The sequence below is a fragment of the Rhinatrema bivittatum genome, chromosome 4, assembly GCF_901001135.1.
Source record: "Rhinatrema bivittatum chromosome 4, aRhiBiv1.1, whole genome shotgun sequence".
Taxonomy (NCBI): Eukaryota; Metazoa; Chordata; class Amphibia; order Gymnophiona; family Rhinatrematidae; genus Rhinatrema; species Rhinatrema bivittatum.
This window is the reverse complement of record NC_042618.1, coordinates 173,052,180-173,073,006: the sequence shown is the minus strand read 5'-3', so window position 1 is coordinate 173,073,006 and position 20,827 is coordinate 173,052,180. Positions and strand designations below refer to the sequence as shown.

Sequence of the window (20,827 nt, the reverse complement as noted above, 5' to 3'; positions counted from 1 at the left end):
ACTCTTCTTTCTAAGGTCCCGCGTGTTTACTTCTTAGGCCCCACCCTTCATGCTGCCAGTTCCGGTGGGACCATGCTGCTTTTGATGGCTGCAGTAGGCAACATCTTCTTTCTGCTCTGGCAGTACTATGGCGCCCTTTGAATAGCGGCACCTATGGGTGAGACCATATTGGCCATAGGCACGCTACGGATCTGCTAGAAAGCTCCAAGCATCACTGTTTACTGCCCCACCCTTTCCTCTTCAGGAAGCCTGCAGCGAATAGGAGGGGAAGGACAGAAGGTAGGGATCAGAGCAGAAGTGTCTGCTCCAACCTTACCCCCTCCCCTTCTTCAGGAAGCCTGACTGGAACAGGGAGGAGAGGGGTGAACCAGGAGCAGTCACTGCTGGCACCATGAAGAACAGAAGCTGGAATAGACACAGCTCAATGTGCAGCTGTGATTCCAGGATGTGGGATTCAGCTGTGGGGGTAGTGCGAGGGAGCACAAGTCAGGAAACATGGCTTATTGGGAAGTGGGGGGAAAGAGTGCTGGGAGTCATCCATGGATAGTGGGGTGGGGGGGCGGGGTAGTGGGCAAGAGAAAGCTAATACAGATTTCCTCACCCAACCCCTGCTAATCAACAGCAATCTCAGGGTGATCACATCACAAAAGTTCCCAGGTATGCTGATATCTTGAAAATCTGGGTTTAAACTTGGCTGTGAAACTGTTGAGTGCCTGCAAGTTGTAATCAGCTCTAGAGTCGGGAAGTGATTTCCCGCCAGTGTGCCACGTATGTTGGTCTGACAGTAATGACACTTCCTGGCCCAGATTCTATGAAGCGTCTGCTGTATCACTTCAGGGCTAGTTCAGATGCAAACCCTGCGCAGAATCCGTTTGTTTTCAAAAGGGCTGCTTTGAAAAGGACTTGGGCAGGTTCACGTGGGACATGTGGTGGCCAAGAGGAGACTCGTAACCTACAAGAACTATCCTCGTGGGCTGGTTGGGGTAGATATAGATGATTGAGATAGGATGTGACATGTTCTGGAACCAGGCACATTACAGGATGTTAATTAGCATCTTTGTGAAACTAGTAGAAGAGCATGCGAACCTCTCGCTGTCTATGGATGATGAGGGCCAAGAATAATCTCTCATTGGAGGCAGCATCAGAAGTCTTACAGAGTATAAGCCAGATATTTTGCTGCCTGCCACATTTACTATATCAGTGGGTGTAAAGAATATGTATGGTGCTTGTGGGGGAAATATCCAAGGGGCATCTCAGTACCAGTACTCTTATTATGTAGAGAGTTAGGCAGTGCCCTTTTCTTAACTTTGGTTGTCTTTTTTTTTTTTTCTCTATGAGAGGTTTAATCCTCCTGGTTTGGTCCAGATCCAAACAGCTTCGTGTCCCCCAAGGGAGTTGAGTGACAGGGCGTTAACCCTCCATATTATCTTATAATCAAAGAGACCATACTTGGTTCGGGTGGAAGGCGATGAGCTGGCATTTCGTCAGGCCCCCCTGCACATCGTCTGCCTTCCACTGTACTGCACTTCTCAGAAACAATCCATTTCATTTCATCTCTTTACTCTGGATTGCTCCCTCTGGGTATCTCCTGCTCGGTTCACCTACAAATACTCCTCCTCTCTAGAATGGAAAGGAGAGTGCTTGGCTTTAGTAAGCAGAGTAATAACTTGCTTTCTATGTCACTCCATCTGATTAAAATCAGTTTTAGATAAATGTTGCAATTGGCTTGCTCCCACAATCCATGAGGGCTCTGCTGTGCTGCTAAGTAAAGCCTTCAGGCGTTAGACGCAGCTGCTTGGGGACATCCAGCGACTCTGCATCTTTCTTTTTTCTTTCTTATTTCCCTTTGCACTTTTTTTTATTTTACTGCTTGTGTCTTTCTCTCTGTTCTCCTTAATTCATGGCACATCTGTGCTCACTCTCTCTCTCTCTTCCCTTTCCCTGATTTCTCTCCTCTTCCTCATTCTTTCCACATCTCTCCCCGTATTTCTCTCTCCTCCCTCTCTGTCGTGTTTAATGATCAAATTACTGCAGAAAGTCAACAGCTGGGAAATGGAATTAGGTGTGCTCATTAGGCTCCTCTATCTGAAAATCAATTAGCTAAAAGTCCTTCTTCTAGGTTAGTAGAAAAGAAGTTCAAATGTCCTTGGGCCTTTCACCGCACAGCATACAAGTACTTCTTTCAGGCAGTTTTACTAAGCAAAGAATCAAAACTGGGAGAAAGCTCTGAATAAAACAGGAACAGACTACTGACCAGGCCTTCCTTCCAAAGAACGTTTTATAATACAAAATGTCTAATTTGCATTTTTTTTTTCTTAGTTTTGCTGTGACATCTGCTGTAAAGTAGCAGAGCGATTGTTAGGGTTACCGGTAACACACGGGCCATGGATCAGAGGTCAAAGCGCTTCCCTGGTCCTGCAAGAAACTAGATTCTTTCCATGATCTGATAATCTTCTGTCGGACCAACATAAAAGTTATCCCAAGAGGAGAATGATGAATGTGAATTTTTGAAGCCATGTCTGAAGTAGGGGGGGACCCCTTGTGTTCTCCAAAGCTTGCGCACACTGTCGCCCTTGGATATACTCATTATATATTGGTCCAGCCTTGCTGGCTGGTGCTTTCAAATGGTGACACTTTTGGACGTTGGGGTGTACTTTTTTTTGGATGTGTTGGGGGGGCAGCTGGGAGACCAATAACAACCCTCTCCTTTTTCAGGTGGCTCTCGTATCTCCTGCTGTTCATCCTGGACTTGGTTGTCTGCCTCATAGCCTGCCTTGGCTTGGCCAAGCACTCAAAATGTCTCCTGATCATGTAAGTACAAAGCTGCAAGTCCAGATTTACCCAGGAGTGGAGGCGTGGTTAGGGCAGCAGGCTGAGAACTAGGCAAGCCAGGATTCAGATCCTGCTGCTCACACCGACGCTCCTTGTGACCTTAGGCAAGTCACTTCATCCCCCACTGCTCCTCTGCAGACTCGGTTTGTAAGCCCTCTGGGGCAGGAACCTACCTGAATTGCAAGTCTCCTTGAGCACGGGTTTGGAAAGGCGAGTCGTCGCATCTAAAATCCACATCCAGTGCAGTCTGATGAGATGTTAGTGCGCCCTGTGGAAGGTGGCACCTCTTTAGTGGCTGTATAGTCATGGCGAGGCACTGTGAGAGGCCTTTTTCTGCCTGCCTGCCACGTTACAGCACATTATTGGGATGGGTTTTGAAGAGTCCACGGCATATGTAATATTTATGGGCACTTCTAGCCCGCATCCGTTAAGGCCGGCTTTGGAAAGGAAACCATTCGCATTGCTTTCCCTTTGGAAACCGCCTGCCGTTTTGTGTGGGCGACCGAGCGGGCGGGCAAAGCAGCATGTGCTGGTTTGGAAAAATGTAAATAATATGCATGTGGTTTTACTCCTCCCTGCCTAAAAACCCCTCCAGTAATGCCTCCTTGTCATTCGGCTAAGAGTACACATGCTGTGGAGGCCCGGGCATGCTTTTAACCAGGCAGAGGAGGGGAAAGTTCAGCGAGGTCCGTTTACCCAGCTTGAGTGGCTTTGAAAATTGCTTTGACATTACCTTGGAGTGCCAGTTTGGGCCCTCGTGCTGTAACTTCAGCCCTTTAGCTTATAAAGCATCGCAGTCTGACCAGGATTTCAGGGCAGCGGCAAAGCAGTTTCCTGCCACTGGATCCCAGAACATTGGCTTCTGAGAGGCATGTAACACACATGTCTCTGTAGCGTGTGCAAAAACCATGTATGCATCCCACAGTCTGCAGTGGCTGGCCATGCACACATCCTGTGGCTCTGTGCGTACACATCCTGCAGCGCCGTTCTCATTGTTTTGCTGCCCTGTGAGCATCATCTCCTGTCATGATCAATTAGCAGCTTCTGGAGGAATAAGTGAAGGACGCCTGTTTTCGATGCACGTCCACTACTCCTTATACTGTAAGGGGTTTAGTGCGTCAAAAACGCATGTCTGACTCTTCCCCCCCCCCCCCCCCCTCCGAAACTAATAGCCTCATCAACATGCATTTACATGTGTTGAGCACTATTAGTTATGAAACCCGCCAAGCTCCACATTTTATGTTGCGGAATTACAGAAATTAGCGCATGCCCAAGGAAAGGCGTTAATTTCTGAGCAGCCTGGAAGTGTACACAAAAGCAGAAAATACTACTTTTCTGAACACCTGCCGACTTAATATCCTAGTGATATTTAAGTTTGAGGAACCAAAAATTTAAAAAAAAAAAAGTGCGGTCAGGTTAGGAAAACGGACGCTCAGTTTTACCGGTGTCCGTTTTCCTAGCACATGGCTGTCGGCAGGTTTGGAAAATCGATGCTCGAAAAATTGAGCATCTGTTTCCTGAAACTGCTGGCAGCCACCTCTCCTGGGTTTCTGCTAATAAGGAGGCGCTAGGGACACGCTAATGTCTAGCGCCTCCTTTTTAGCTCAACCCTTCATTTAAACATAGGACGCGTGCCCAGGAGAGGTGGCTGGGTGCACGTTGGGAGAGTGGGCGCTCGCCACTGAGGGCCTGTTTTCCCGCACCCTTATTGTATCGGCCTGCTGGTGTGTACTAAAACCAGGAAATAAAGCCATTTCTGTCCTGTGGACTCAGACCTGTGTATGCAGAGAGTTCAGAGCTCAAACTCTATGATTGTCCTGTCCTGCTGAAGATGTATTTCTGCCGTTCTCAGGACCTCACCCATAAACAGGTCTGCGGTGTGAGTGTGGGAAGGGGGAGACAGGCTGGAGGCCAGCTGACTGATTACTTAAAAGGATGATTAAAAAAAGTAACAATCCAAAGGCAGCTTGTATTAATAATTCAGGAATGGAGTGGGGCACAGTTAAAGGAAGGAAATTAGCCTTAGCCTGAGAGAGTTAGGAAAAAGGGGAGATTTGTGCTGGAGAGGATTATGCAGTCCATATGCTAATTTAGCTTGCAGCATTTCCTTAAGCCTAAGTGTTATAATTAGGCTGCGTTTCAGGCCAAGAGGAGTAGCGTTCTCAGGAGGAACGAGAGCTGGCCAGTGGTGACAGACTGCTGTGGAAAGGGAAAGGGGAATTGCAGAGTGTATCGTGGGTTTTGCAGTTGCAGTACTGCAGTTGCCCAGATATAGTTCAGCAAAAGGATGCAGGGGAATGAGTGACTTGTGGGTTATACAGAGCCAGTGGCAGAGACATGGTTCCAAATGAGGCACCGAGCGATACAGTAACTTGGCAAAGATATGTAGCAGGGAGCTAGTGCCAGAGCTGGGATTAGAACAAGGTGCAGGGAGATAAAAATGCCATGCCCAAAAATAACACAGGCACGGCGGAGGAGCTGTGATTGGAACTGGCGAAGTTCTGTGTCCTGGGCACCAGCCAATAGATCGCACATACCTGACTCCAAAGCCGAAGGAGGTAATTAGCTGTGCAGTCGAGCACTGTTAATACTGTCACTGCGTTCTGTTATAACTCGCTGATAACGTCCGTCTCTCTCTCTCTCTCTCTCTCTCTCTCTCTCTCTCTCTCTCTCTCTCTCTCTCTCTCTCTCTCCTCTCTCTCTCTCTCCTCTCCTCTCTTCTCTCTCTCTCTCTCTCTCTCTCTCTCTCTGCGACTTGGTGTGGATTAAGTTACCAGTAGATGGATTCTCTCTTTCAGAATGCTTTGCTGTGTGCTGGTGACGCTGGTACTCAGCTGGATCTCTTTGGCCATGGATACCGCTGCAGCTGTGGTAAGGCAGACTTCTGTCCGTCTGTCTCTGTTTAGCTTATGTGTACACTGTTTTCTGAAACATGCACCCAAGGCCGCCGTACGTTGTCAGGGAGCCACTAAGATATTTTTCTAAAACGCTTTCCAGCCATGTGTGAAAATTAATCGGACAGGGACACCTGTCCGATAAAACCAGGAATATATATTCCAGATTGTGGTGATGACATTAGTTGGTCAGATGCCCCAGTTACCCTCCACCGGATGGCTGCTCAAAAGTGCCTCAAACCCAAGCATCAAGATTATAGGAGTTGCCTGTTTGCTCTCCATGCATCACAGGCTCTGGGGTCAGCAGGACTAAAGTAGGACAGGGGACAGTAAGTGTCTTCATCTTTAACATGGAGGCTGTGGACCTGCACATCCCTGTGGCCAAAACGTTTCTCTCTTACTATGAACTGCATATAGAGAAAAATAACCCATGCTATAGTTACACAATGTTGGGTTCCATATTAGGTGCTACAACCCAAGAAAGAGATCTAGGCGTCATAGTGGATAACACATTGAAATCGTCGGTTCAGTGTGCTGCAGCAGTCAAAAAAGCAAACAGAATGTTGGGAATTATTAGAAAGGGAATGGTGAATAAAATGGAAAATGTCATAATGCCTCTGTATCGCTCCATGGTGAGACCGCACCTTGAATACTGTGTACAATTCGGGTCGCCACATCTCAAAAAAGATATAATTGTGATGGAGAAGATACAGAGAAGGGCTACCAAAATGATAAGGGGAATGGAACAGCTTCCCTATGAGGAAAGACTAAAGAGGTTAGGACTTTTCAGCTTGGAGAAGAGACGACTGAGGGGGGATATGATAGAGGTGTTTAAAATCATGAGAGGTCTAGAACGAGTAGATGTGAATCGGTTATTTACTCTTTCGGATAGTAGAAAGACTAGGGGGCACTCCATGAAGTTAGCATGGGGCACATTTAAAACTAATCGGAGGAAGTTCTTTTTTACTCAACGCACAATTAAACTCTGGAATTTGTTGCCAGAGGATGTGGTTAGTGCAGTTAGTATAGCTGTGTTTAAAAAAGGATTGGATAAGTTCCTGGAGGAGAAGCCCATTACCTGCTATTAAGTTCACTTAGAGAATAGCCACTGCCATTAGCAACGGTAACATGAAATAGACTTAGTTTTTGGGTATTTGCCAAGTTCTTATGGCCTGGATTGGCCACCGTTGGAAACAGGATGCTGGGCTTGATGGACCCTTGGTCTGACCCAGTATGGCATGTTCTTATGTTCTTATGTCCCTTTCAGGAGTTTTCATGTATTGGCCAGTATAGAGGGGAAAGGAAATCCTAAAATTTAGCTTCTGGAAGGAATACCGACTGATTTAAAAATAAATCTAATGATCTTCTGCTCGTGCAGAAGCTTGAAAGGCCATTGCATGGAGCACCCCAGACATGGCAGGGAGATGTGGGGCCTAATTTAAGACCAATTGCTCCATGGTCTGTTCGGTTTCTCTCATTTTCATTAATCTGTTCCTGTGGGAGTTTTTTGTGTTAACTCCAGCACTTAAAACTCTTGTTTCCTAATTAGGTTAACGAAATCCTTGGGAGCTGGACAGAGCTTGATATGTCCTTGATTGGATTTGAAGGCCTAGGGGGGATTGTTGGCTATCAGGAGAGAGCCCGAAAACCTTTTCTTACTGGAGATTTCTCTAGTGCCGTGTGTGACCCTTTTTTCCAATTATATTGATTTCTTAAAATGTGTGCTCTGCTTATGACTGCTAAGAGCTTTCTGGTTTTCTGGTAATGTGAAGCCTCTCAGGCCCGCAGGGAAATAAGGAGAGTGGTGGGACACCCATCTGCCTCTTTCCCTAGTTATACGATTACTAGGGTGAGGGCAGCCTGACACATACAACCATGTGTAAGGCTTGGAGATTTAGCCATTTGTGGAACTCTTTGGGCCTTCGGTGAAAAGACGTAATTAACACAAACATAAAAAATCCAGACCTCTGGTTGGCCAAGGATTACACTGGCAGCTTTTGATGGGAGAAAACGATTACAAAAAATCTGACTTTTTGTCATTGCCTGTCAAATGACGTGGACACTGGGGAAGACGTACCTGGAGATGAATCGTTCATTCTGGTAGATGCAGCTGTTGTACAGTTGCAGCTTTGACCTTGTGTGTGTGTGTGTGTGATGTTTTGGTGGAAGCAGCAGAGAGGTGGCTGCAGAAGATGCGGTTTGGAATGCTACAGGCTAAACAGTGGCCTTCAGTTCCTGCCACACAGACGTAAACCAAGTCATTATGGCCACAAGTAACTTCCTTCCCTGCTGCTGTTACTGTTTCTGCTCCATGCTCTGAGCTCGTCTGCTTTTGACTCCTTCAGGTAGTAGACTGCACTATGTTAAAACAAACAAGTGTGTGGTGGGGGGGGGGGAGCCCACTCCAGAAAATGGGGAACCAACTTCTGGGTTTTGCCTCCCTTCCAGCAGATGGAGACAGAGAAAGTTTCTTAGGCATGCCCTATAACCCGGTGTGCTACCTGCATCTCCTCAGTATTTCTCTGTCTCCGGCAGATGGAGGTGGTGCAAAACCTGCGGTTCTACACCAGAGTTTAAAAAAAAAAAAAAAAGAATTAACAGAAGAAGCGAATTTTATCCTCCCCAGGGTGTTGGCAGGTCCTGGTGGGACCATTCCCCCCTGGTAGTAGGCTGAGGACGAGCAGGGATTGGGAACCCCAAATTTGCTCTTATTGGGCACTGGGGGTGACAGCTGGTGGTCCAGCTCGCTCCCCATCAGTGAGGATTCTGAGCAGCCTCTGCCACCTTTCTTCAGGAAATTATTCCTTTATTTGTTTTTAATAAAGATTAAAAAAAAAAAAAGTTTCCTGGCGTGTAGCCAGATGGACTCAGAACGAATGGGATAGTATCCGCGTGCTATCCAGGACCATTCGTTCTGAGTCCATCTGTCTACACTAAGGAAAAGGAGATTATCAGGTAAGTAATCTCAACATTTCCTGGCGTGTAGCCAGATGGACTCAGAACGAATGGTCCTGGATAGCACGCAGATACTATCCCATTCGTTCTGAGTCCATCTGTCTACACTAAGGAAAAGGAGATTACTTACCTGATAATCTCAACATTTCCTAGCGTGTAGCCAGATGGACTCAGGACCAATGGGTTATGTGCTCCCCTGCCAACAGATGGATGTGCGCAGATGTGTGCACGTTAGGTGCACAACAGGCCCGGCCCGCACCACGCATACCGATGGTCAATGGGGGAAAATGGTGCCACACCTGACCGTGTACAAGATGGCGCTGCTGCGGCCTTCTATGTGGAGTGCCCACCGAGCCTGAAGTGGGGCCTAGCCCATCGGGGAGCCGCTCAGAAACCCCCTTCCCTTGCCCGAACGGGATCGGGAACATCGTTGGTACAGTGCGCCGAGCAAGGAGACCGGAGGAAGGACTTACCGAAGCCCTTCCACATCTCTGAATCGGAGGAGTTCTCTACTTACCTGGGCTCAGTGCTTACTGGCTGAGTACAGAGATGGTCTCCGGCTGCAGAGGGAGAGGGCTTAGGCCGTCACCGCTGCACTCAGCTTCCTGCACCTGCTGCCTTTCAGCTGCTTCAGCAGCAAAATCCATGCTGGGAACCGGCTACCAGACCAAGGCACAGCTCTGAAGGATCTCTGAAATCACCTTAGGAATTCTCAACTGGGGGAGGGACCTTTAGGTATCACCACAGGAGAGCAGGGCTCGATCTTTCTCCAATTTAAAGGTACATTTTCTTCTTCAAACTAGTACTGCAATCCGGCTAAATGCCAATGCTGGTGTGGGGATAGCACATCCACATCTGCTAGGAGACAGAGAGATACTGAATGGCTGAGGTCACTGTAGGGGTGTATCTAAAGTGACGTCAACTTTGAAACCTGACGCCATCTCCATCTGCTAGTAGGGGAGTACATAACTCGTTGGTCTGGAGTCCATCTATCTACACTAAGGAAAACAAAATTATCAGGTAAGTAATTTCTCCATTAAAGGGGAAAGGAAGTTGAGACGGGCTGGTTGCGGTGCTAAGCGCTCTGTTGCGGGAAGTGGCGGAAGGCAGTGAGTTCAGACTAATTTTGTTTTGCTTTGGTTGCAGCTTCTAGCTCCTGTTTCCCGTTGCTTGCCGGTGCTGGCTGCGTGGTCACGCCACGCTGTACCTCACATGAGCTGCTGCTTGCTTTGTGGAGAGTAACAGTTTTATCTCGCCAAGGCCAATGGATGTTCCCACTTCCTCCCGGGGGGGTGGGGGGAGACGGACACTTTACAGGAGACCGCAACGACACCAAGAAAGCAGTGAGGCCTTAGACGGTTGCCGGCTGCCCCGGAGGATGAGGCCAACCTGTTCCCTCTAAGCGTGGAAACAGTGGCCGTTTTGAGTACGTTTAAGGCTGCTGAATAGAGTGTGGCAGGTGGAGGGGGATCTCCTGCCAGCGCTGTCGCCTGTTGATTTGAGCCCTGATGAGGCCCAGGAAGCCTTGGGAGACCTGTCAGGGGAGGATCCTAATCCCCTAGAAGGGGATTTGGGGGGTCCTTATTTTTCTATGGACTTTGTGCTTTTATTGCACCAGTAGTCTTTGGCCAGTAAATACAAGAGGGTTTCTACCAGGCGTATATTTTCTGAAAGCCACCCAAGAAAGGGCCTAGGTGCTCAGAGACACTGGGGACCACAAGGGTCCAGAAAATTCAGGGTCCAGTGGTACGGCGTATCACGGATGACCTTTACTCTGAGGAGTAAAGGATGCCATGAGGACCAGCAGGGGATGGTCCTCATGGCATCCCCCTTCCTAGAGGTAGTCCTAATCAAGAGGAAGAGCATTGGAAGATTCCTTGCGTGGAAGGGGACTATCCAAAAGTGGTTCACTTATTCCAGCAAGAAGAACTGGTTCCTATGATCCCGCATGTCCTAGCGGAATTAGGAATAGCTGATCCGCAAGAGGAGTCAAACCAGGAAACTGTCATGGCGGGTTTGTGGGATCTGGCCAGAATTTTCCCCTTCCATAGCATGGTTAAGCAGTTGATAATCAAGGTGTGGGATACTCCTGAGACAGGGCTCAGTCAGTAGAGCTATGGACAAGCTTTATCCTTTGCCTGAAGAAACTCTGGAGCTTTTAAGGGTGTCTAAGATGGATGCATCTGTATCGGCGGTCACTAAAAGAACCACCATACCAGTAGCGGGAGCGGCAGCTTTGAAATGTCTCCAGGATAGGAAGCTCGAAGTGCATCTTAAGAAGATTTTTTCTGTCTCTGCTCTAAGCATCTGGGCAGCAGTGTGCAGCAGTTTTATGCTTCGAGCAAGCCTAAAATGGGTGCAACAGCTGCAGAGTGCCAGGGATCTCTCGCCCCAGGAGTCTGAGCAGGTGGAACGCTTAGAGGCAGCGGTGGCTTATGGGGCTGACGCTTTACATGATCTTATTCGCACCTCTTCCAGGACAATGGTGTCTGCAGTCTCTGCTAGGAGACTCTTGTGGTTGCGAAACTGGTCAGTGGATGTTTCATTAAAGGCTCAGCTTGGAGCGCTCCCCTTTAAGGGCAAGCTACTTTTGGTGAAGACTTAGAACTGCTAATAAAGCAGCTCGGAGATAAGGTGCATAAGCTCCCGGAGGACAAGCCAAAAGGGCCTAATGTATTTCTACATGTTTGCTTTCATTTTCGCGGCCAAAGGAATTTCCGTTAGAGCAGTGCTCCTGGCGCAAGCCAGAGGCAGACCTCGGGGAGTCCCAGTCTTGGCCCCAATCTTTTTGTGGACATAAAGCAAATCAGGAAGGCTCCGGCCAAGGGCCTAGTGGAGTCAAATCCATGCAATGAGGTGCGGCCGACCCACTCCTTGGTTCCTGTCATTGGGAGTCGGTTGACTCTGTTTTTTATGAGAAGTGGGTCAAGATCACATCGGACCAGTGGGTTCTAAGCATGATAGAACAAGATTATGCATTAGAACTTGCTCGGCTGCTAAGAAATCTATTTATGATATCTCCTTGTGTTTCCCCAGCAAAGAAACTCATTATTCAGCAGAGCATCCATAGGCTGAGAATGCTGGGGGCCATTGTTCTTGTCCCCCAGGAGGAGAAAGGGACAGGATATTCTATTTATTTCGTGGTACCAAAGAAGGAAGGAACCTTTTATTCAATTCTGTACTTAAAAAAGGTGAATGTGGTTCTCAGGGTCCCTCATTTTCGGATCGAGATTATCCGGTCTGTTGTAGCGGCAGTGCAAAGGGGGGAGTTCTTGGCTTCGCTGGATTTAAGAGAAGCGTATCTGCACATCGGGATCCACCAGGATCATCAGAGATACCTCAGATTCATAATCCTCAGATAGCATTTTCAGTTTTGCGCTCTTCTATTCAGTCTAGCCACTGCTCCAAGAACTTTCACCAAGTTAATGGTGGTGGTAGCAGCAGCCCTCAGAAAGGAGGGGGTGCTGGTTCATCCATACCTGGAGGACCAGCTCATCTGAGCAAAGTCGATTGGACTTTTGCAGGCAGGCGGTGGAGGTGGTCTTACACTGCCTGAGATCCCTGGGCCAGGTTGTGAACCTTTCTCCTCAGGTTCTGGAGTTCTTAGGCACGTGCTTTGATACCCATGTGGACAAGGTTTTTCTCACGGAGGAGCAGATTGTCTAGCTGCAAGCGCAAGTTCAGAACCTGTTGGACACCCGAGTGCCCAGGGTCTGGGATTACTTGCAGATCCTTGGTTCCATGGTCTTGACCTTGGAGCTGGTCCCATGGGCGTTTTGCACATATGAGTCACCTACAGAAAGTGTTGCTATCCTGCTGGGATCCGCTGTTGAAGCCATTTCATCTTCTGTTGCTGCTTACAGAAGTTGCCAATTCCACTGTTTGGCTTGGCCAGGGCCATTTGGAGTGCAGAGTGGACCCCAAAGTGCCTCAATGGATAGTGGTGATTATCAACGCCAGTCTCTCCGGCTGGGGGGCTGTTTGTCAGGCCCAGTCGGTACAGGGCCAATGGTCGGCAGAGGAAGCAACTTGGTCGATCAGTCGGTTAGAGATGAGCGGTGTGTTTGGTTCTGGAGAGGTTTCTTCCCCTCCTGCACAACCAGACAGTCTGAGTCCTATCAGACAATGCGACTACCGTGGCCTACATCTGCCATCGGGGAGGAACTAAGAGTTAACAAGTAGCTCTGGAAGCGGAGATACTGATATCTTGGGTGAAGCAGCATCTGGCGTTGATAACGACATAGCTGGCTCAGACAATGTGCAAGTGGATTTTCTCAGCCGGCAGCAATTGGATCCCGGGGAATGGGAGCTGTCAGGCAATGCAATGAGCCAGTCCTCATATGGATCTGATGGCAACTCTGAGGACTGCAAGGCACTGCATTTTTTCAGTCGCAGAAAAGAGCATGGAGTGGAAGAGGTGGATGCCCTGGTGCTGCCTTGGTCACACGACATTCTGCTCTACGTGTTCACTCTGTGGCCTCTGGGGGGCAAAGTTGTCAGGAGGCTAGAGGTCCACCCAGGAAAGGTGATCCTCGTGGCTCTGGAGTGACCGTGCCAGCCTTAATTTGCGGATCTGGTCAGTCTAGGAGTAGATGGGGCCCCTGAGACTGAGTCATCTGCCAGATCTTCTGAAGCAGGGCCCTATATTTTTCGATCAAGCAGATTGCTTTTGTCTAACTGTTTGGCTTTTGAAAGGAGGCAGTTAAGGAAGAAAGGCTATCCGGAGGATGTTATTTCTACTCTTCTGAGGGCTCGAAAAACCTCTACTTCCTTGGCGTATGTCCGGGTTTGGAGAGTCTTCGAGTCTTGGTGTATGGAACAGGGAGTTTATCCTCGCTGAGCATCAGTTGCAGAGATTCTGACATTTTTGCAGAGAGGCCTTGCAAAAGGTTTCTCCTTTAGTTCCCTGAGGGTGCAGGTGTCTGTCTTGGGCTGTTGGCGGGGCAAGACTGATGGTTTAACTCTGGTCATGCATCTGGATATAGTGTGTTTTTTCCTCCGAGGAGCGAAACACCTGTGCCCCCCTGTTTGTAAGGTGTGTCCTCCTTGGAGCTTTAGCTTGGGCCTCAAGGGCATGTGTGAAGCACCGTTTGAGCCTCTCAAGAGGGCCACCATAAAAGATCTGACTTTGAAGATGGTTTTCTTGGTGGCGATTTGTTCAGCCAGGAGAATGACTGAACTTCAAGTGCTATCATGCAGGGAACCTTTTTTGTGCATTTTGGATTCCAGAATCTCTCTGAGGACAGTTCCGTCTTTTCTGCCGAAGATAGTTTCAACATTCCACTTAAGTCAGTCCGTGGAACTTCTGGCCTTTACAAATCTGGATATTGATGCACCTCATACAAAGGAGTTAAGGCGTCTGGATGTTAGAATTTACCATACTGAGTTAGACAAAGGGTTCATGAAGCCCAGCATCCTGTTTCCAACAGTGTTCAATCCAGGTTATAAGTACCTGGCAAGTACCCAAACACTAAGAAGATCCCATGTCACTGATAGCAGTGGCTATTCTCTAAGACAACTTGATTAATAGCAGTTGAAGGACGGCTTCTCCATGAACATATCCAAACTTTTTTTTAAACCCAGCTATACTAACTGCACTAACCATATCCTCTGGCAACAAATTCCAGAGCTTAATTGTGTGTTGAATGAAAGAATTTTCTCTGATTAGTTTTAAATGTGCTTCTTGCTGGCTTCATGGGGTGCCCTCTAGTCCTTCTATTATCCGAAAAAGTAAATAACTGATTCACATTTACCCATTGTAGACATCTCATGATTTTAAACACCTCTATCGTATCCCCCCTCAGCTGTCTCTTCTCCAAGCTGAACAGCTTTTAGCCTTTTCTCATAGGGGAGCCATTCCATGCCCTTTATCATTTTGGTCTCCCTTCTCTGTACCTTCTCCATCTCAACTCTATTTTGAGATGAGGCAACCAGAATTGTATACAGCACTCAAGGTGTGGTCTCACCATGGAGCGATACAGAGGCATTTTGACATTTTCCATTTTACTCACCATTTCTTTCCTAACATTCTGTTTGCTTTTTTGACTGCCACAGCACACTGAGCCAACTATTTCAATGTATTATCCACTATGACGCCTAGATCTTTTTCCTGGGTGGAAGCTCCTAATATGGAACCCAACATCGTGTAACTACAGCAAGGGTTATTTTTCCCTATGTGCATCACCTTGCAGTTGTCAGCATTAAATTTAATTTGCCATGGATGCCCAGTTTTCCAGAGGGACCTCTAGAGATCACCACCAATAGTTTCAGGTTGTCAGATCACCTTTATGTGTTATGGAGTGGTGCAAAAAAAAGGGTCAAAAGGTATCAAAGGCCACGATAGCCCATTGGTTGAAAGAGGCTATTGGTTCCGCATATATCTCTTGTGGTCGTCCTGTCCTGGAGGGGTTAAGGGCTAATTCTACCTGTTTGCAGACTGCCTCCTGGGCTGAGTGCCAACTGGTTTCGCTGTAAGAGATTTGCAGGGTGGCTGCTTGGAAGTCTTTATATACCTTTGCCAGACACTACCATTTGGACATCCAGGCTCTGGATGTCGACAGTTATGGTGGAAGCGTTCTTCAAGCTGGACTCTCACAATCCCACTCAGGATAGGGAAGCTTTGGTACATCCCAGGAGTCTGGACTGATCTGGGTATGCACAGGGAAAGGAAAAGTGGTTCTTACCTGCTAATTTTCATTCCTCTAGTACCACAGATCAGTCCAGACGCCTCCCACTGAAGGAGAGAGTTTCTGGAGCGTCTGCTCGATCTGTTTGTTAATTCTGATTATTTTTTTTTCTGAAGAATGGCACAGGTTTCTCAATCTTTTTAAGAAGTTCTCTAGATTTAATTACGAATTTTCCTTGTCCTCTTGCTCATTCTGAAAGAGAGATTTAGAGTTAATCGATTAAAGGTTTTTGGTCACACATTTCTGCTTGTGTACTGATAAATACTGAGGACATGCAGGTGGCACACCAGGTTATAGGGCGGTGTCTAAGAAACTGGAAGGGAGGCAAAACCCAGGAGTCTGGACTGATCTGTGGTACTACAGGAACAGAAATTAGCAGGTAGGAACCAATTTTCCTTTGTATCTGTTTCCCCCAACCTGGCCTGAGCGCTTCCCCCTGCATGCAGATTTCTCAGGTATATCCAGTATGGATAGCTTGAAGACCAGGTGTGGATTTGTGATTAATCTTCCTTAGCGGAAGCCACATGATTAATCTTGACGTTTATCTCATTACCTCCGACAGAGGTTTTGACATAAGGAAGATAGATTGAGACTTGATTATTGTCTTGGAAGCGAGAGGCAAGGGTCCCTTCTGCAATCGGAAGGCAGAACCAGGTCTCCTGTAACCCTTTTTTGTGCCAGACTGGGCATGCTAGCAAGGGCTTTCTCTCAAATTTTCCATTTATACTGGATTTTTAAATAAATCTTCAAGAACTTCTTGAGAGGAGAAATGCAAGTTACAGAAATTAACCTCAAAATTTGAAGCAGACCCTGCCATTCATGGGAGAACTAGCTCCACGCCGCAACAGGTAATTGCTAGAAAAAGCAAAACCAAAAATGAAAGTCAGAGGAGAGAAGATGAAGGGGCCAGAGTCTGCCCCCTTGCTTAAGAAAATAGATGACCTGGATCAAAAATACATAAATGGACATTTATTAAAAAACAAACAAAAAAAAAACCCATAGAAGCGGATAACTTATCCAGCTGAATATCCTCAGTTAAAATTATTCAGCTGAAGATGGCAGCGTGACTCCGGATTGCTTTTGTTTGCTTCTCAGTTTGGTTTTCCCAAGTTCCTTTTTCCTGCTTGGAAGAGAAGCCTTCTAAGAAGAAAGGTAAAATAAAGGAGTTTACCTGTCTTGTCATTGACCCAGTTGCCGATATTTGGCTTGTTTCTGGAGAGAGGTCCAGGAGTTTGAAGGAGAAGGCTCCACTGTCGTGTCTGCTGGAGGAGAGCTCAGCCCGGCAGGAAAGGAGATTTCCCTTGCTCTCCCCGACTCTGTGCCGTCAACTTGTTGTAGCGTGACGACGCAAGGCAACTGCTCAGCAGGCAGGAAGCTTTGCTGGTCTGGAAGAGAAGTTCCTATTTTTTTTCAGCAGTTTTGCAAGCTCAAGATAATGTAGAAGGTACTGTTCCAGGATATTCATTTGTTTTATCCCTGTCTCCAATTGTTAAACCTCCAGTTGTGATGTTGGATTCTCTTTGGGCTGTTTTTCAGTCAGACTGGATTCTTCCATTACAGCCACCGCTAGAGATGTTTCTAAGCTAGCAGATTCAGTAAAAGTTCTTACTAAAAGACAAGAAGATGATTGAAATAATTTTAACAAGGATACTGTGGACATTAAGGATATTAAATCTATAAATGGTTCCTTAATTCAGGGCAAGATATCTGTTCAGACGATTGTTACAATTAGAGAACCAAGTTAAGCAGTTGAATCTGCATTTTGTACATTTTCCTAGGTCATCTCAGTCCTTTTAATAAATATTCTACTGAAATCCTTTCTATCCCAGCTGATGCAGTTCCCCCTTTTAAATAAAGAGTATCATATGCCATATAAGAAGAAATCTGCACAGTTTTGGGACTGATGATCTTCCAGTGTCTGGGGAAGGATTGAATTCAATTGACATTTTGGCAAGAACTGAGTGTGAAGAACCCATTTGGGCTACTTTGTTGACCTCTCTTGTGTTTAAGAATGATTGGGGCTTGGGTTTCGCTCTTAGAAATTCATGGGACAGTGTATATGGGTATTTCCTGTTGATGTTAGGTCAACTCAAGAGGGAAAGAAATCATTTTTTGACTATGCGCCAAGAGATTAGGACCCTTGGCACTTCACTTCTTTAGCGTTATCCATGCAAATGTTTAGTTACATATGGATAGATTAATTATGGTTTTTTTGTCTCTTCAGAACAATAGAGAGTTTATTTTAGATATGAAGAAGCTTAGTGGTGCTGTCGCAACTGGGGGTAGCAATGGCACTGTGACCGGATGAGAGTTTGTAATCAACCTGGATCTTCTGTATGCCATCACCTTCATTTTTTTTATATTTCCTTTATTTGGTAGAGCCTCCTTTTGGAATTGTCTGGGTTTGGGGGGTTTTTTTGTTGGCTCTATTGTGATTTCTTGATGTTTACTATGCTTTCTTGACAAGGTGGACTCTGCCCTTGAAAGTTCATGCCTCAATAAATTAGTTAGTCTATAAGGTGCCACCCGCCTCTTGTCATTTTTGCTATACCAGACTAACACGGTTATCATTCTGAATATATATAATTTTTTTTAAATCTTAATATTTCTGTAAAAAGGATACTCTTGTATAATTGTTTAAAAATTGCAAATAACAAAAATATTATCTGGCTAGCTTTAGCCAGATTACTCTAAATGTAACCGGCAATATTCAAATATAGCCGGTTAGGTTTAAAAGTTATGTAGCTGGATAATTTTATCCTTAACCAGCTGTATTCAAAAGAATATAGCCAGTTAAGAGGCATTAATGTTGCACAAAAAAAATTCCCCCATGGGTTGGCAGGCTGAATCATAGACCCCCTACCGAATCTGTAAACTCTGGGCTCTGCCTGGCCAAGCAAACCCCGCCCCCCCCCCTACAGTCACCCAAACCCCTCAGAGCATTTTAACCCTAAAAGTGCCAGAGGTTCAGGATCAGATTCCCCCTGCCCGCTTCCCAGTTCAACATACTTTTGCAGCAATGGAGCCTTTTTCGCCACCCTCCCGGCACTTTCTCAGATCTCTACCTTCTGCCGGGATCACGGTAGTGACGTACCGCAATTCTGGCAGAATGTAGGGGTTTTGAAAAGATACTAGGAGGGTTAGGGTTGGAGAGGGAGGCAGAAGAGAGCTCATTGATTCTAAACTGTAAGAACCACGGAGCAGGCAGAGGGAGGGGAGAGCTCAGCCCTGGATCCCCAGCACTTCTAGTACTAAATGCTCTCAGAAGGGCAAGGTTGGGGGAGGCTCAATTTGGCAGGGCCCATGGTTTATAGATTCAGTGGGGGTCTGTGATCTGAGCTGCTAGGCCCACGAGGCAGATTTTTTTTTTTTTTTTTTTCCTGCAACAGTTAGGCCACATAAGGGTGGATAACTTTTAGACCTGCTCCAGAGCATGGCTAGTGTTAGCCAAAACCCTTACTCAGCTATTTCCTAATAGCGGTGTAAGTTGGATAAGTTAGCTGGCTAACTCATCCCCGCCCCCGGGAACACCTCTGGCCAAATGACTTTGAATGTTGGCCTTTTTTTTTTTAATTTATATTTAACTAAACATTAACACAGAAACTTCAGGAAAATGTAAAACTCCCAGCTGGAGTACCCTGGTCCTCATTAAAAGAAGCTACCTTTTTTTCTTATTTTGGGTAGCCTGGGCCAGGTCTGGCTTTCTTACCTCCCCTGTAAATCAGTCAATAAAGCATGAGGGAAAAGTGTACAGGCACCTGGAATATACTAAAATTTACGTCATTTTGGGAAGAATACAAAATTCGCAGATTTGCTCTCTTTAGATAACTTATAGTATCTGGAAACAGAAAGGAATGCATACTCTGGAGTAATTATTTAATGAGGACTCTCTCTTAAAACATTTTGAGCAACTAAAAGCTGAATATGCTAACTTACAGATAGACTTCTTCAGATATCTATAATTGCTTCATGTTTTATTGCTGTATTGGGAGGGGCGAGCAATTTGCTATCAATGTCTTCTGTGGAGAAAGTGATGCTGAAATGTTGCTATAAGGTCATCTTGACCTTCTATACGAAGGAATGATGAAGAGCGCACACCGCAGTCTTTAACACAGAAATGGGCCAGCGATTGTGTTACCTTTTCTGATGAAGCTTGGGAAGATGCATTTATGTCTTCAAAACTTGTCTCTCTAAATACTAATTTAAGAATTAAAATCCCAGAAAGGCATTTCAAAATAGGGTGGAATGAGTCTTCGACTTGCACGGTGGTCACTTTCTTCCATGTGGACTGGCAGTGTGGGGCTGTAGAAGACTATTGGAATGATATTGCATTAATCACTAATAAAACTTTGCAGTATGGTAATTCCTGTTCACCCTTTCTCTTCTTTTGGGTTGTTTGGAAGAAGTTGAAGGTATGGGCATTTCTCACTATTCTGATTTTAGCGCTGTATTGGAAAGATTGACAGATGCTGGATGGGCAGACATTTTACTTGCAGAAACATAGAAACGTGACCATATGGCTCATCTGTCCAGTTAATTTAGCATCACTTCCTTAGAGATCCCCCTGTATTTATCCCCCTGCTTTCTTGAATTCAGACACTGTTTTTGTCTCCATCACTTCCGCCACCCTCTCTGTAAAGAAATATTTCTTAAGATTACTCCTGAATCTTTCACCCTCCTCCCATGACCCCTCGTTCTGGAGCCTCCTTTCCATTGTAAAAGGCTTACCTCCTGTGCGTGGAAATCTTTGGGATATTTGAATGGCTATATCATATCTCCCCTATCTCGCTTTTCCTCTAGGGTGTATTTGTCTATCCTCATAAGCTGTAGAACAAAGTCCACCGACCATTTTAGTAGCCATCCTCTGGACCGACCACATCCTATTTATTTCCTTTTTGAAGGTGTGGTCCCAAAAGAGAGAGTTTATCTGCATAGGTAGTGCATTTTCACATTTAAGAAAATTTGGAAATATTGGCTTAATGTTTCAAAATTGCTGAGAAGATATGAATTATATGGGGCAGTTGAAGATTGTGATCTGGGAGTTAGAACTGTATTCTTACCGTATACAAAAATGCAGGCTCCTTGTTTTGTTTTGTTCAGTTTGTATTGCATTATTTGTTATAAACTGATTGAAATCAAAGAAATGGCTTAAACCCTCGTAGTGGCTGAAAATTATTGTTGTCTGAAAATCGGTTGGTGGGCTTGGTCCCATTCTCAGTGGAGAGGTGCCAGTGTCACTAAAACTGCCCTCACCATCTAGCAGTTATTGGCACTTGCAAAGATGTTAAAGATTGCATGGGGAAACTTACATTGCTGCTGCTTATGCTTTGTGTGTGTGTGTGTGTGTGTGTGACTTTCACTGTTCCTGACTGGAGGGGCAGTATCGGAGAAGCTTGCACCAATACTGCCTACGCTGTACCTGTTCCGTGCCGGGGCAGTGTGGTGTCTCTGTGAGGGGAA

The 20,827-nt window shown here is 46.2% G+C and overlaps 1 protein-coding gene across 1 annotated transcript in view; it reads left to right on the top strand.

Annotated features, from left to right (window-relative positions):
- The window catches only part of TTYH2 (tweety family member 2), a 71,302-nt gene that overhangs the window by 36,808 nt on the left and 13,667 nt on the right, over positions 1-20,827 (top strand). Inside the window, exons 5-6 of the mRNA XM_029599246.1 lie at positions 2,716-2,811; positions 5,631-5,703. Of these exons, the coding sequence (XP_029455106.1) occupies positions 2,716-2,811; positions 5,631-5,703 (169 nt within the window). The remainder of the gene's footprint in view (positions 1-2,715; positions 2,812-5,630; positions 5,704-20,827) is intronic.